A 17,449-nucleotide genomic window follows, 5' to 3' on the forward strand; every position below is an offset into this window, starting at 1 on the left:
GCCCCCCCCACCTCCGGCCCCTATTCGTTATGCGATATTGATCCAAATCACACACTCTGTCAATCACCCTAGAAATACTTGGCAACCGATACTGACAACCATAAAAAAGGCACCAGAAAAAGACAAAAAGGGAGAAAAGAAAGGAAAAAAGCTCCCGCGACTGCGCCCTCCAAAACCGCTTCAAGTGTATCGGCAGTGACAGAAGATAAATCAATATTGCCAACAGATCATGCTCTATGTCTGCAGGATGTAAATGAAATGGGGGAGGATGAGGAGTCTGGTGGTGGTGGTGGGGGTGGCTCTGAGGGCAAGATCGGACCCTACGGGACGATACCCTCCTTGTCCCGAGGGAGGAAAAGGGAAGGTACAAGGGTGAGGGGTTGGGGGATGGGTGAACGCGCAAGGGAAAGGTTTTTTAGCAGCGTCCCCCGATAACTTTGGTCCGATTCTGCACTGAGAACATTTGACGTTGAAGAACTCGCCAGTTGCGATAAATCGACTGGGTGCACGATCTAGGGAACGTACTTACTTACCGTCAAGTACAACTCGACCTACCTCCTCTACGTGCCATAAAAAGGCTGGAGACAGAGAGCGAGAGAGAGAGAGAGCGAGAGAGAAGACAGAGAGAAAGAGATAGAGAGAGAGAAAGAGAAGAGAGAGACAAAGACAGAGATCAATCAATCAATGAGGCTTATATCGCGCATATTCCGTGGGTACAGTTCTAGGCGCTGTGCAGTGATGCCGTGTGAGATGAAATTTTATACGGCCAGTAGATGCGGGAGGGGGGTAGGGAAGAAGCGGAAGTTAGAGTGGAAAAAGAAAAGAAAAATATGTTACTTATTTTAGGCCATAAGACACAGTGCAGTCATGAAACAGCAGCGCCTCCTTCATTCGCCCTCCCGACTACTTGCCGAAATGGAACGGACTCTTTGCGCTTATTGTGTGACCTTTTGCAACTTCTTTCGTATGCTAAGACGCTCAGACGTGCGCGTCTGAAAAGGGGACCCTTGCCCAATTCCTTGTCAAAACGACGTTCTTTTCATGCGAGGGAGGTCCCTGGGAGAATTGATAATCAATTTTCAATTTGCTGGCCGATTCATTGTGGCGAATTAAAGACGCGCTCGAGGGGAAGTCAAGAATCGTGCAGAAATGGAGGACGGGTGTGTGAGTTAATGCCAGCAGATCGAGATGCATTTTGGTACCGGAAGAAAGGGTTTCCATTACACTCCTGGGCCGACCTTTCTGGTCACGTTTGCATAACATCTGACCTGTTTCTGCTGAAGACAAAACGAAAAGGAAGGATTTGGAAAGGGTGATGAAAGGGTAGGGAGAAAAGGAGAAGGATGGCACACTTCATATCAACCTTCTTCAATCGCAATTGGGTAATGTTTGACCTGCATTTGCTTTTTGCCTTAAAAGGAATAAAGAGAAAGAGAGAAGGGGGCGGGAAAGGGCGATGAAGGGCGGGGTAGAGAGGGAGAAAGATGGTACAATATCAGCCTTGTTCAATCACATTTGTGAAATGGTTGACCTGCGTCTGTTTTTCCTTTAAAAGAAATAAAGAAAAAAGAATATGAATTACGATTGGGTGAGTGAGAGAGAGAGTGAGAGAGAGAGAGAGAGAGAGAGAGAGAGAGAGAGAGAGAAAGAGAGAGAGAGAAGAGAGGAGGGAAGGAGAGAGAGAGAGAGAGAGATGGAGAGAGAGAGGAGAGATGGAGACAGAGAGAGAGACAGAGAGAGAGACAGAGAGAGAGGAGGGGGGAGACACAGAGAGAGAGAGAGAGAGAGAGAGAGAGAGAGAGAGAAAGAGAGAGAGAGAGAGACAGAGAGAGAGAGAGAGAGAGAGAGAGAGAGAGAGAGAGAGAGAGAGGGGGGAGGCGGAAAGAAAAGAGATAGACAGGTGTTTGTGGAGATGCATGGATAGAGGATGGAAAGACAGACAAAGGTATACAGAGATAAAAAGAAAACAAATTCCTCAAGAGAAAATAAATAACTTCACAATATCAACTTCCCCCATTCCTGACCCTCCCCCAACCGTTTCACTCCCACACACGTCTCAAAACCTGTGAAGAAAATCTACAAGTAAAATAATGTTCTGAAATCCTTACTGATTGCACATAAACCCAGCGATGAATGATAGAAATGACTCTATTGTAGCACAGCGAACGGGAGAATTTACGATGCTTCGAGCTGGCGTGGAATTCCAAAGCCCGGATAAGGCGAACAAAGCGCCGACAACAAAGGTATAAATCTCGACACTTTTCAATCAATTCACGCTACACACTCGAAAAATTGGGAGAAAAACACACGAAAGCTTATCCGAATGCCGTTAGAAAAGTTGCGTCCCAAATTCAAGTGCTGAACACGTTTTGGGGGTTGAACAAAAAAAAATCGATTTTTGTTATGCCAATTAATCCTGAAGATATCATAGTTATGAGGACAACGAAACAGGCTGTGTATAACTACTGTTGTCATTGTTTGCATTCGTTTTATTCAAACATGCGAGGACATGCAGAAGAAACACTTTTTTGGGTCTTTTACTCGATAAAAAGAAGGCTGAAACAAAATAAGCGACGAAGAGGCAGAATGTCCTTAAAAATGTCAGCATCTGTAATCAGCGCACAGCTTGAAGTAATAATGCATACTTCGTTTTTTGTTTTTTTTACAGAAATAACACACAATTTCCGATGATGTCTTCGATACTCAAGGATCATTGTTGCTATTTTCGACACAAATTTGTTTTTACCCTGATTTTCTCCAAATTGATTTTTTAAAGTTACATTCCCGTGTCTGTGATAGCCCCTCAATCACTAGAGGAGTTGAGGTTCGAGCAAAAAAGGTATGGCAGAGTACAGCTCAATCAGCTACTGATATGGCTCAAGTCAATTTGGAGCACTGAAACCCCAGAACACATTTGAAAACCATTTCAACCGGCAAAGTGCAAGCAGAAGCACTTAAACGTTTCTAGCATCAATATTAGAATTACCATAGAACGCAGTTTGCTACCGGAAGACTTTCTATGCGCTGCAAATCGGATCAATTCCAAAAAACGACTGGTGGCTCATAATATAGTTTCTTTTCCTCCTTTGTGGGGAGATCACGAGACCCCATTGTCGATTATCCTTCCCACCATTTTTGATTTGTTGTAAGAGAAAGCTGGGAAACGAATGACAAGTGTTGACTCTGCCTGTTGACTCGCCGTGCTCAATGTGCGCTAACTGCCCTCTCCATTGCACACGCACGGGAACCGGAAAGCCCAATCCACGCAAGCGCATGCATCGAGCATGCGCAATCAAAGACAATGAAGGGGAATGCAATTGGTGAAGGATTGTGTGAGCAACAACAACAAAAGAAGAAAAAAACGAGAAAACGAGAGAGAGAGAGAGAAAGCGAGGATGAAGATGAGGAGGAGAATGAGGAGAATGAAGAGAGAGAGAGAGAGAGAGAGAGAGAGAGAGAGAGAGAGAGAGAGAGAGAGAGAGAGAGAGAGAGAGAGAGAGAGAGAGAGAGAAAGAGAGAGAGAGAGAAAGAGAGAGAGAGGGAAAGAGAGAGAAAGAGAGAGAGAGAAAGAGAGAGAGAGAAAGAGAGAGAGAGCGAGAGACAGAGAGAGAGAGAGAGAGAGAGAGAGAGAGAGAGAGAGAAAGAGAGAGAGAGAAAGAGAGAGATGCTTCCCCTTTCTATTGGGAGATCTCGTGATCAAGATTCCTGGTAGTGACATGCAGGGTAAAGGGTCACTGTCACGCTGGAACATTACTCTTTGCATGAGCTTTGCCCCGGCTTTACCCTACTTTCTTAAAGCTACGATCCTATCATGTTTACTAAAACAGATCTGTCTGTTTCTCATAGCAAACTGATGTAAGAGTCATCCTTTACTTGGACACTTACCACAAGCATACAGTCTGGCTGATTTTTGCGCAGAGTGGGAATTTGTCTCTGAATTAACTCCTCAGGGACAAGTATATCAATCTTCGAAATAAAATTCATCATACATTTTCAAATTTGCACGAGAAGCGGCCAGGGTGTTGATATTTAGTATGCATGCAAGTGAAAGGATGTCTTATCCCATGTAAAAGCAAGGTCCGATCCGTTGTGCCTGTGGTTGACTTGATAGTTTACACGGGGAGGGAATGTCATTACATTTAGTCAAGTTTTGACTAAATGTTTTAACGTAGAGGGGGGAATCGAGACGAGGGTCGTGGTGTATGTGCGTGCGTGTGTGTGTGTGTGTGTGTGTGTGTGTCTGTCTGTGTGTGTGTGTAGAGCGATTCAGACTAAACTACTGGACCGATCTTTATGAAATTTGACATGAGAGTTTCTGGGTATGAAATCCCCGAACGTTTTTTTCATTTTTTTGATAAATGTCTTTGATGACGTCATATCCGGCTTTTCGTGAAAGTTGAGGCGGCACTGTCACGCCCTCATTTTTCAACCAAATTGGTTGAAACTTTGGTCAAGTAATCTTCGACGAAGCCCGGACTTCGGTATTGCATTTCAGCTTGGTGGCTTACAAATTAATTAATGACTTTTGGTCATTAAAAATCTGAAAATTTAAAAAAAATTTTTTTTTTATAAAACGATCCAAATTTACGTTCATCTTATTTTCCATCATTTTCTGATTCCAAAAACATATAAATATGTTATATTTGGATTAAAAACAAGCTCTGAAAATTAAATATATAAAAATTATTATCAAAATTAAATTGTCGAAATCAATTTAAAAACACTTTCATCTTATTCATTGTCGGTTCCTGATTCCAAAAACATATAGATATGATATGTTTGGATTAAAAACACGCTCAGAAAGTTAAAACAAAGAGAGGTACAGAAAAGCGTGCTATCCTTCTTAGCGCAACTACTACCCCGCTCTTCTTGTCAATTTCACTGCCTTTGCCATGAGCGGTGGACTGACGATGCTACGAGTATACGGTCTTGCTGAAAAATGGCATTGCGTTCAGTTTCATTCTGTGAGTTCGACAGCTACCTGACTAAATGTTGTATTTTCGCCTTACGCGACTTGTTTTAAATCTTGCCGTCATTTTCGTGAGCTGTTGTTTTGCATCTTCCCATGTTGTGCTGCAAGTGTGAGTTGTCACTGTTCAGCACCACTGTGGAGGTGGCCGTCATTTGCTTCTTACGCTACACTTATTCAAGAAGACATTATCGAGATTCTGTTGGACAAGAATGGAAATAGGTAACGGTACAGGCCGCTCTAGAATTTGATATCCAGGTTGCATTACACGGATGGAGAGAGAATGTATTTTCTTCGGCAATTTTGCCGAAATGAGCTTAACAGGTTTTGGAAATTTGACGAAGTTTTAAAGGGAGTGCTTCGCGTCCACTTTTTCCAATTATATAGATTGTTTTTTGTTTGACAGATGTGCTGAAATTACGTCGACAGTTCTTGTTGTTTGTTTGTTTGTTTGTTCGTTCATGGGCTGAAACTCCCACGGCTTTTACGTGTATGACCGTTTTTACCCTGCCATTTAGGCAGCCATACGCCGCTTTCGGAGGAAGCATGCTGGGTATTTTCGTGTTTCTATAACCCACCGAACTCTGACATGGATTACAGGATCTTTTTCGTGCGCACTTGGTCTTGTGCTTGCGTGCACACGGGGGTGTTCGGACACCGAGGAGAGTCTGCACACAAAGTTGACTCTGAGAAATAAATCTCTCGCCGAACGTGGGGACGAACTCACGCTGACAAATCCAGCGCGCTACCGACTGAGCTACATCCCCGCCCCAGTTCTTGTTGTAACGCTGGTGGAAGCATTTTTGATGTAAGGGTCAAATTAATCAAGATTTGCGACAACCGGTGGATTTCTTAGAGAAAAAGAATTGAATGACGCATTTTAAGCAGTATATGTGTGGAAATGTAGTGGCTTGCTGCAAAGCGTTGTAGTGTCCGACTCAGACAACTTTGTGCTAAATCAAATCGAGTTCAGGAGAATCTAATTTCGTTTCAAACAGCTCAGTTCTGATTGCTCGACACAGCCACGACGTTGCCAGATGCAATCAAACTGAATTTACTCCCACTCACTTCGCTAAAGTCTTTTTAACCATTTAAAGGCACAGCCCTTACCATGAAAACGTTCTGCTCAACATCTCACATCTGGCAAGGCTTTTACACCGGTTAAGAACATCCCTCCACTTGGACATACACCAAACATCAACATACCGATTGCGTCCTAGGCAGAGTTAGAATGTTTTTTATCAATTTATTTCACAGGTTAACACTGGCGTCCGTTAATAAATTACCTCATAAAAAATCCCATTCTGTCAGAAAGAATCCAGGCTACCAATTGTTTGCATGTGACCCAGTGGAACGATTGCTACATCCCTTGCGAAATGTCTGACGAGATCTGAGATGGCGAGCAGAATTTTTTTTCACAGAAACGACTGTGCCTTTAATCATTTAACCCAGTTTCAATGAGACACATCTCTGTCACATTACATTATGCGTCTTCTTGTACCAAGAAGGCTATACTGGTATCTGACCTCAACCCAAGGTCACGTTCTCTCGTTCAATGAAAACATTCTGCGCGAAAACCTCAGGACTTCAAAGAACAAGGACTTCTTTCAGGCGTCACGTGCGATTGCTTGATCCCACCGAAGGTATTGCTGCGGTGACCTACATCGCCTCACCACAAACCACAAGTCAGCAATCAGACAGAAAGTACGAAACTAACAACCGGAGAAGGAAATCGGTGGTAGGTCGAGGGTTGGGAAAATCTCAACCAGTTCAAAACAAAAGGAACAGACAAGTCGATCACCATTAGTGACTTCAAACGGAAATCCAAAAATAGATAGACTCCTTACGTTCTAAAATCTAGAATAAAAAAAACACTCCAGAAAGGTCAGTTATTAGAACATTCACTGTTGTCTTGTTTTGTCAAATATTAAACGTTCCAGTAAATATATAACCTTTCTTGTTTTTTGCTTGCAATTCTGACTTCAAACGGGTTGAGGAGACGCTCCGACATACTAGATTGAAATTACAAGTGAGCTGTTTAGCCAGGAAGGAAGAGAGAGCAACTCTAACTGAAAAGGGGAATTCGAATCTATGGTAATCTATGGTAATGTCCTACGTGGGCATAGTCCCCTGGGACGGTTGGACATTTTTTGTGATAAAAGAGTACACACGTACTGGACTATTTTTTATTTAAAGAAGACCGAAATGACTTCCAATGCAGGCTTAATCTTAGCCAATACACAATGCACAATTTCAAGGACAAGATAAATCAACACTTCCAAACAGTGTACAACCTCTCCATCCTACATTCACTGATCAGTACAACTACCAGTTTACTTTAAAAGTAATTTCTGATGCGAAGATGAAGAGGACAACTACCATTGAGCTTCTTTGAAACCGACAACCAATCGCATCAAAAACCACACCAAGACCAACGTGTTCAGTACACGTACTCTCAAATACCAAACCCATCCCCATAGGCCACCCTTCCCCCTTTCCCCCTTGAACCACTACTCCTTCTACTCTGCCCCCCCCCTCCCCAAAGTCTATCTCTGAAGATCTACTCTGAGGACAACGATCTCACATTTGCGACGAGCCGAGCCATCGTGTTGACCATAGCGCTACAAGGACTAATTAATGAGAGCTTTAAGACAGTCATCGGCCAGTCGGTTTACCAGGCGCTAAAGTCTTTACTTTTGGGATGACGATCGAGCGATTAGGTAGGTAATGCAAAAAAAAACCATGTTAAGAAACCCAACTCTGCTGCCGAAAATGTAGTATCTTTTCCCCAGGCAGGTATTGAGTCAAAGACCAGTGTACTAATCTTTTGTTACACAAGACGAGGAAGATAAAATAACCAACATTGAGTTTTCTTGACCGACGAACCAGAACCACTCAATTGCAACAACAAACAAGTCGCGTAAGGCGAAAATACAACATTTAGTCAAGCTCAGTCGAACTCACAGAATGAAACTGAACGCATTGCATTTTTTCCGCAAGACCGTACACTCGTAGCATCGTCTGTCCACCGCTCGTGGCAAAGGCAGTGAAATTAACAATCCAGAAAAGCGCGGTAGCGGTTGCGCTGAGGAGGATAGCACGCTTTTCTATATCTCTATTCTTTTTAACTCTCTGAACGTGTTTTTAATCCAAACATATCATTTCTATATGTTTTTGGAATCAGGAACGGACAAGGAATAAGATGAAATTGTTTTTAAATCGACTTCGAAAATTTAATTTTAATCATAATTTTTATATTTTTAATTTTCAGAGCTTGTTTTTAATCCGAATATAACATATGTATATGTTTTTGGAATCAGAAAATTATGAAGAATACGATAAACGTAATTTTGGATCGTTTTATAAAAAACAAAATTAATTACATTTTCAGATTTTTAATGACCAAAGTCATTAATTAATTTTTAAGCCTCCAAGCTGAAATGCAATACCAAAGTCTGGGCTTCGTCGAAGATTGCTTGGCCAAAATTTCAATCAATTTTATTGAAAAATGAGAGTGTGACAGTGCCGCCTCAACTTTTACAAAAAGCCGGATATGACGTCATCAAAGACATTTATCGAAAACAAGAAAAAAACTTCCGTGGATATCATACCCAGGAACTCTCATGTAAAATTTCATACAGATCGGTCCAGTAGTTTACTCTGAATCGCTCTACACACACACACCCACACCCGCATACACACACACACACACACACACACACACACACACACACACACACACACACACACACACACAGACACAGACACACAGACACACAGACACACATACACCACGACCCTCGTTTCGATTCCCCCTCTATGTTAAAACATTTAGTCAAAACTTGACTAAATGTAAAAACACATCTACAAACAAAGGTAATCACAGTACACGTACCCTCAAATCTCAGCCTCAGCCCATCCCCACTTTCCACTGCTCATACACCGCCTCTCATCCCACACTAACCCCACACCACTACTCACTACAACTACCCCCCCCCCCCCGCACCACTATCACCACAACCCCAAGCCCAGTCTGGAGAACTACTCTGAAGACAACGATGTTTCATTTCGCGACGAGCCGAGCCATCGTGTTGACCGTAGCGCTACAAGGACAAACGAGGGTTTACGGCCAGAGAGTGAATGGCCAGTCGGTCCAGCAGGCATAGGAAGTCTTGAGCGGCAGGACGGTCTGTGATTAGACCGGTAATGCGTCAACTGTCTTCATAGAATATGCGACACAAGAAAACTTCCACAAAACCGCGAACACGTCCCATGCCGAAAACATTCTGTTTCTGCCCAACAAGAAATCGAGCCAATGACCAGCAGGGATGTTTTTTTTTTTTTTTTTTTTTTTTTTTTCTTTTTTTTTTTTCCTTACACCTGTTCCTTGTCCCGGTGTGCACTCACGCCGCCCCGTCCCTGCACTCACTGTTCCATCCACATCTGAATTTCGTTCCGCTGCCAGACTTGTCGATTTTACAGACGCTCCAGGGAGGGATGTCGGGTCGTTGCGGTAGGCTACCCTCGGAAGATGACACTGCACTTCTGCTGAGTCACTTCGACGGTGTTCAGTAGTGGGTCTGTCCCGAGCTAACGGACGCAGCCCACTACCTACTATGCCCCCTACTAACGACATTGACAGCTAAGTCGCGGAGCCAGACTGAGTGAGGGTCCCCTCCAGAGAGCAGACCGCCACCATGTCCCTCCGTCGACCCCCCAGAACGTCACACGTTGAGGACTGACAGCAGAAGTACTATTCAGGGAAGGATCGAACAGGAACACTGAGACCAAGGTCACCATGAGAGCTCCGGGCATGAAGGGCCACAAGAGCAAGGACACTTTATAATTTTGGATGATTAATGAGATGAGGATGATTATAATGATGATGCTATGGATTTCCAATTTGGTTTGAGACTACGTGACAGGGCAGCACTCTACGCTTACTGTCATAATATATCCTGGTGTCAACCAGGCCCGAGAACTGCCGCACCTGCGGTGTTGGTCAGGTAAACAGAACCTGAGCACCCTCAAAGTCGCATTCGTTAAGTGAATGACACTCGGCTGTGTGATTCCAGCCTTCCCATAGGAACCATAGCACTTCCACTCTGGGTAGGAGCCGACCGTAGCCCGAAAAACCCACATGACCCTGATGGGATTCGAACCCACGACCTCCCGGCCCACAGCCCGATGCGTTAACCACTGCGCTACGGGGGCCGGTACCAGCAGGGATGTTGGTGCAAATTCATACCTATAGGACAAATGTCCTGAGCTCTTCGGCATCAATAGGACATTTGACTGCTTTCAGACATTTTAATAGGACATTATAATTTTGTGCAAAACACAAAATTATGATCACACACATCAATATATGCACCAACATTGTGTGCGTATATTGTTTTATTACTTTTGTTTAAACAGGACCAAAAAAACCCAAAAAAAACCCACACCTAAAAAGCAACCTAAAACTTCAGCACTCTTACTTTGATTGGCACACAAACTGCATGATTTCCTGACAGAGCTTTTTCTTGACATATTCGACAACACAGTTTACCTATATAGATGGTCTCTTTGCTGTCAAATTCTAACCAACTAGTACTAAACAGGGTCAGTCATGAATACACTAGCTTAGTTAACCTGATTAAAAGACCGTCTGTGCGAATGTCCTGTTGTACCGACACGTACATCTTCAAGTCACGAAACTTTACTTTCCGTGATTGTGGAGGTTTCAGCAGCGACACTGTCATTGGCGCTGTCATTTTCCGGAATTATGCTATTGCTAGCCGTGTTTTCCCATGTTCTTCTTGGTCCTGATGTAGCACACGATGCCGTTGAAAGGTAATCTTGAACTTTAGCGTGTTAAATTCATAGCTCAAAATACAGAGACATTCTTTATTTATTTAGAGACAAGTCCATGTAAGCAAGCCAAAGAACATTTGTCGTGAAATTAATTGACGGATTGAGCTCCAAACTTAAGTATGATTAATTAATTTGGTTGTTCAATCGACAAAAATGCACCGAAAATGGCGTATGTTGTTAACCATGGGACATCATTTACATGAAAGAGTTGCCTCCCTTGTCCGCTCATTCGGATAATTCCTTCTTTGACACATGTAAACGAAATGCATTCGCACAGTTCATCGGAGTTCATTCCGTAACTTCAAAGGGATCTAAAATGACTTGTTATATGATTACAAGTGCAGGTTCTACAAATTTGGAGACTTAAATGCCTCTGAATTATGAGCTATGAATTTAACACGCTAAAGTTCAAGATTACCCGTTGAAACGCCACACGTGTTCAGGATTTTACATTTAGTCAAGTTTTGACTAAATGTTTTAACATAGAGGGGGAATCGAGACGAGGGTCGTGGTGTATGTGTGTGTGTGTGTGTGTGTGTGTGTGTGTGTGTGTGTGTGTGTGTGTGTGTGTGTGTGTGTGTGTGTGTGTGTGCGTGTGTGTGTGTAGAGCGATTCAGACCAAACTACTGAACCGATCTTTATGAAATTTTACATGAGAGTTCCTGTGAATGATATCCCCGGACCTTTTTTTTCTTTTTTTCGATAAATACCTTTGATGACGTCATATCCGGCTTTTTGTAAAAGTTGAGGCGGCACTGTCACACCCTCATTTTTCAATCAAATTGATTGAAATTTTGGCCAAGCAATTTCGACAAAGGCCGGACTTTGGTATTGCATTTCAGCTTGGTGGCTTAAAAATTAATTAATGACTTTGGTCATTAAAAATCTGAAAATTGTAAAAAAAAATAATTTGTTTTTAAAACGATCCAAATTTACGTTCATCTTATTCTTCATCATTTTCTGATTCCAAAAACATATAAATATGTTATATTTGGATTAAAAACAAGCTCTGAAAATTAAAAATATAAAAATTATTATTAAAATAAAATTTCCGAAATCGATTTAAAAACAATTTCATCTCATTCCTTGTGGGTTCCTGATTCCAAAAACATATAGATGTGATGTTTGGATTAAAAACACGCTCAGAAAGTTAAAAAGAATAGAGATAAAGAAAAGAGTGCTATCCTTCTCAGCGCAACTACTACCCCGCTCTTCTTGTCAATTTCACTGCCATTGCATCGAGCGGTGGACTGACGATGCTACGAGTATACGCTCTTGCTGTAAAAATGCAGTGAGTTCAGTTTCATTCTGTTAGTTCGACAGCTTGACTAAATGTTGTAATTTCGCCTTACGCGACTTGTTGAAGATTATTATCATGAAAGGAAAATTATCAAATAACGCGCTGTCCGAAGGAATTGAGTTCTTATCGGACAATGACCGCGCTCAGTTGAAAACGATAGGACCTCTGACCGCCATGCGGCTAAGTGAATCGGTCATTTGAGCCTTTTAATCGGTCTATGTCCAATGTCCGACGCCTAACAACATCCCTGGACCAGTGTACCAATCTTTTCTGGTACAAAAGACGAAGAGGACAACTACCAGTGTGCTTATTTGACAGACGAACCAGGACAAATCAATCGCATCAAAAATCTACCAAAGACGAAGGTGGCAAATACATACAACCCCATATCTCAACCCATCCACACTAGCCACTGCTTCTGCACGGCATCTCATCCCACACTAACCCAACACCACTACCCGCCACCCGCACGATTACCACCACCCCAAGCCCTGTCTAATGAACTACTCTGTGGACAACGATGTCTCATTTAGGACGAGCCGAGCCATCGTGTTGACCGTAGCGTTACCAGGAAACATGAGGGTTAACGGCCAGAGAGTGAATGACCAGTCGGTTTACCAGGCATATGAAGTCTTGAGCGTCGTGATGGTCAGCATTTATTAGGCCGGTAATGCATAACTACCTTTGTACAATATACGACACACGAAAACTTCCCCGAACAGCGAAAACGTCCCCTGCCGAAAACATACTGTTTCTGCCCACCTAAAAATCGAGTCAATGACCAGTGTACCAATCTTTTCTAGTACAAAAGACGAGGAGGACAACTACCATTGTGCTTCTTTGACAGATGAACCAGAACCACTCAATCGCATCAACAATCACCCAAAGACGAAGGTGGCCAGTACACACCCCCTCAAATCTCAACCTCAGACCATCCCCTAACTAGCCACAAATCATACCCGGCCTCTAATCCCACACTAACACCCCCCCCACTACCCCCCCCCCCGCACGACGATCACCACCACCCCCAGCCCAGTCTGGAGAACTACTCTGCGGACAACGATGTCTCATTTGCGACGAGCCGCGCCATCGTGTTGACCGTAGCGCTACAGGGACAAATGAGAGTTTACGGCCAGTCAGTGGCCAGTTGGTTTACCGGGCGCTAAAGTGTTTACCGGTGGGATGGTCAGTATCAAGCGGGAGGAATCGCTAGGGAGGGGAGACAGGACTAAGGGACCAAGCGGCTCTAATGTTGACAGTAACTGATCCTGCGCGGCTCTTTTATGGAAGTGGTGAGGCTCGGCTGTGTTGCTTCATGTTGTGTTTTCCTTCTCCCTTTTTTTCATCTTGCAGGATTGAGTTGTCGATTGTTGGTAAATGGGGGTTTACTGATGCTTTGTTCTCATGTGTGTGTGTGTGTGTGTGTGTGTGTGTGAGTGTGTGTGTGTGTGTGTGTGTGTGTGTGTGTGTGTGTGTGTGTGTGTGTGTGTGTGTGTGTGTGTTTGGTTGTATTTTGTTAGCTTCAAATTTATGTGTGTCCAAAGGCGAATAACATTCTTGTCAAACCATGTGAAGCTTGCATTTTCGGAATTCAGGTTTTTCTCGCAAAGGATTTACTTGAATTTGGGGGGAACCGTGGTAAGGTTTGATCTAGTCTATAGGCAAGTTTGTGTGTTTAGGAGGAAACACTCGTACAGATAGTCCAACGCGCATGTCTATCATAATACTAACTAGATGTGTAGATCGTCTGGACATGGTGTACTTGTAGTTACGATTTTTCTCAAACTGCAGAAGTACTGCAGATTTCGAGGGACGCTTATTCAAAATATTTAGCCAAAACTGTTTGATCCTTGTTGGTACTGTATGCTAAAGATACTCAACATCTCTCTTGTTGTTACGGCCGAGCGCACTTTCAAATTTACTTTCCGAAACCACAGAGTTTTTGCAATTACGATCTTATCTTTTATCAGCACTTACCAGTTCCCAACCAACTCAAGGAAAAACAGCCTTCCCGAGGGGACTTCGCGCACGCATTTTTAGCATCTGTATTCAAGTTATCTCTACAGACTTACAAATGCAAAAGACATTGCCTAGGCCACCTCGGTACATTTATCAAAAACGAGTTCATCATCTTGCTTTCAGGAAGCAATCTATATGTACAAGCAAACAGGCTCCATAGACCGACAGTAGGATGAAGAGAAAACAATTTCAAATCAAGACGAGAAATCAACTTTGTTTTTTGTGTGTAAAAAGCTAACTACATGATAACAACAATTCACCCTTTTATTGTCCAAACCGAACTTCACATGATCAAAAACCACCGCACATTTCTTGGCTACGATACAAAAAAAATACAAAAATAATATAATAAAACCCCATCAAACTTAACTCTAATCAAACCCCACGTCTTCCCCAAAACAAAATTCCACACAATAACAAATCAGTCAATACAACATTGTCGGCATCGCCTTATATAAGAAAAAACCCAAACAATAATACATTTCTTGTTTCGCCTTATATAAAAAACAAAATACAGAGTGCGTATAAGCCGCTATCTAATATCAAGTTGTAAAAATATCGTCCAATCAGGATAAAAAGTCCTCATACGGGGTAATATAAAAACAGCACCGGGCATTTTACGGCCTGTGAGCAATCAGAGAATATTGAGATCAAAGTCCTCTGCAGCATCTACACCAACAGGAGGGGCACACTGACTCAGTCGCTTCCCATATATCATCCCCGAGAGTTTGATGTCCCGCATACAGCTACGCCTAATGCGAATGATTTCTTTTATCCCTCTGGTGCAATTGATTAGGTCTTTGGGGATTTAGAGGCTTTGATACTCGCTAAAATAACGTTGCACCATCAATTAAGCGTAACGGGCTTGCCGGAAATTTCCTAAACAGTATTTTATGGGTTCGAATTCTGTGACGATGCTTGAAACATGTTTGCTGAAGCGGTTTTAATGAAACAAAGTGAGTGTTCTAGTACAGCTGAGGCTTAAGGCTTCCTCGTATTTCGAAATTTTTGTCTTTGCGTAAATAAAGAAATAATCCATAGTGCTCCTGAATTATGATCTTATGTATGTGACATTGCATTTTGCCAATGGAATATCTGAAGCAAAATCGTTCAAACCAAAGGAATAGTTCTCGAATTCCTTTGGCTAGACAGATCCTCTCATCCCTTATAGCCAAGCATCTCCATAAATATAACAAGAAACACAAATCATCCTCCGCGAAAACTGACAAAACCAAAATACATAAAACTTGGCAAAATAGAAATTCCTCAAATTCTGGGGATCACGAACCATATACAATGCCACAATCAATCACCTCCAGAGATTGTGGACGATAAATAAAACACAAATCCATCATATCTGTAGACCTAAGATTACACAAGAAAGTTCCGTACATACTGACCCAGACACAGCTACAAGAGATATACACAAATAGGCAAGAAAAAGTGAACACAGAGATTAGACAGACATACAGACAGACACACACACGGAAAGACACAGAGAGACAGGCATACAAACAGACACACACACGGAAAGACACAGAGAGACAGACAGATAGACAGACATACAGGCACAGACAGACAGACAAGTCAGACAGACAAGGAACACACACAGACGGAGATTCGCATGCAAAGAGGCATAGGACACAGATGCAGACAGGCACACACAAAAATAGGCTGGAAGACAGATCTTTCAGACGCTGACACACACAGACAAGATATAGACTCACAGCGATAGAAAGTCGCACATACATACAGACAGACAAGTAGACAGACATGCACACAGTACAGACAGATAAGAGACACAGACAGACGGACACAGAGGCCGACAGACATAATATTGACATGCAAAAAGAAACAAAACCAGACAAGGAAAAAGAAAAGAGAAAGACAGACAGATAGACAATGACAGATTAAACAGAAAAACACGCCCTTTCTCCATGCCCCCCCCCCCACCCCACGCTTGCCCTTCTCCCCTTCACAAAAACAAACATAGGGGATAACAACAAAATTCAAAGGACTGACCTGGACATCTTCGAAGTTTGTGAAGAGCGAGCCCTGGCTGGGCATAGTGGACGCTCGCTTGTCCGCCGTGGCATAGTCCAGTCCCCTGGAGGGAGAGGAATAGGGAGAGTTGTACATAATGCATGATCCTAGAGTCTTGGCCATGGTCACTTTGGCTCACTTAATGTAAACGAGCACAGGAGAATGTAAGTAAAACATTAAGTTCTGTCTTGCGAGTTGAACACAATGCATGATCCTAGAGTCTTGGCCATGGTCACTTTGGCTCACTTAATGTAAACGAGCACAGGAGAATGTAAGTAAAACATTAAGTTCTGTCTTGCGAGTTGAACACAATGCATGATCCTAGAGTCTTGGCCATGGTCACTTTGGCTCACTTAATGTAAACAAGCACAGGAGAATGTAAGTAAAACATTAAGTTCTGTCTTGCGAGTTGAACACAATGCCACATTTAAGTTCTACTCTGCACAAGACAAGGTGCACTGAATGCACGGTCCTAGTGTCTTAACCATTTTCACTGTGGCACTCTCAGTGTTAACGAACACAGGAGAATGTTAGTAAAATATCAAATTTTACTTTGAGAGTTGAGCACAATGCATGATCTTAGAGTCTTGGCCATTTTCACTGTGGTACCCTTAATGTTAACGAACACAGGAGAATGTTAGTGAACTATCAAATTTACTTTGAGAGTTGAACACAATGCATGATCTTAGAGTCTTGGCCATTTTCACTGTGGTACCCTTAATGTTAAAGAGCGCAGAAGAATGCAAGTTCAACGGAGTTGCACCGAATTCACGGTCCTATTGTCTTGGCCATTTTCCCAGCTCGCTTAGTGGTAACAACACTAGAAATAGTTAGATCAAGATAGGTTGTACACTGTCGAAAATTGTTGTTTTTGCCACTAGCCACGAGAGACCTTTACACATGAATTGTCCATCAGTCTTTGCCATTTTCGTTTACAAATGAACTACACATTGCGCAAGAGAGTTGCACACCATTTAACGTCAGTGCTCACTTAACGTTAGCAGGCACAATACAATGTAAGTTTTGAAATAAACTGTAAACTGCACCCGCTCACAGGTTTTTTTCACACGACAAAGGGAAGTTCGTAAACTGTGTCTTGGCTATTTTCACTGGTCTGTCACTTACTGGCAAAAAAGCGCCGATTGGACATTGTTTGGTTTCAACACAAATTGTACGCGATGCGCGAGACGGCGATTTGGCCAGTCCAGCTGGCACTTAGTTCAGATTCACAGACAGACTGATATAACATTCTAAATGTCACA

General features: G+C 42.7%; 1 protein-coding gene across 1 annotated transcript in view; it reads right to left on the minus strand.

Moving 5' to 3' along the window:
* LOC138952831 (short transient receptor potential channel 7-like) overlaps positions 1 to 16,310 on the minus strand; it is a 101,199-nt gene extending 84,889 nt beyond the window's left edge. The window contains exon 1 of the mRNA XM_070324566.1: positions 16,167 to 16,310. Coding sequence (XP_070180667.1) covers positions 16,167 to 16,310 — 144 coding nt within the window. The remainder of the gene's footprint in view (positions 1 to 16,166) is intronic.
* Between the last annotated feature and the right edge of the window lie 1,139 nt (positions 16,311 to 17,449).

The sequence above is a fragment of the Littorina saxatilis genome, linkage group LG2, assembly GCF_037325665.1.
Source record: "Littorina saxatilis isolate snail1 linkage group LG2, US_GU_Lsax_2.0, whole genome shotgun sequence".
NCBI lineage: Eukaryota > Metazoa > Mollusca > Gastropoda > Littorinimorpha > Littorinidae > Littorina > Littorina saxatilis.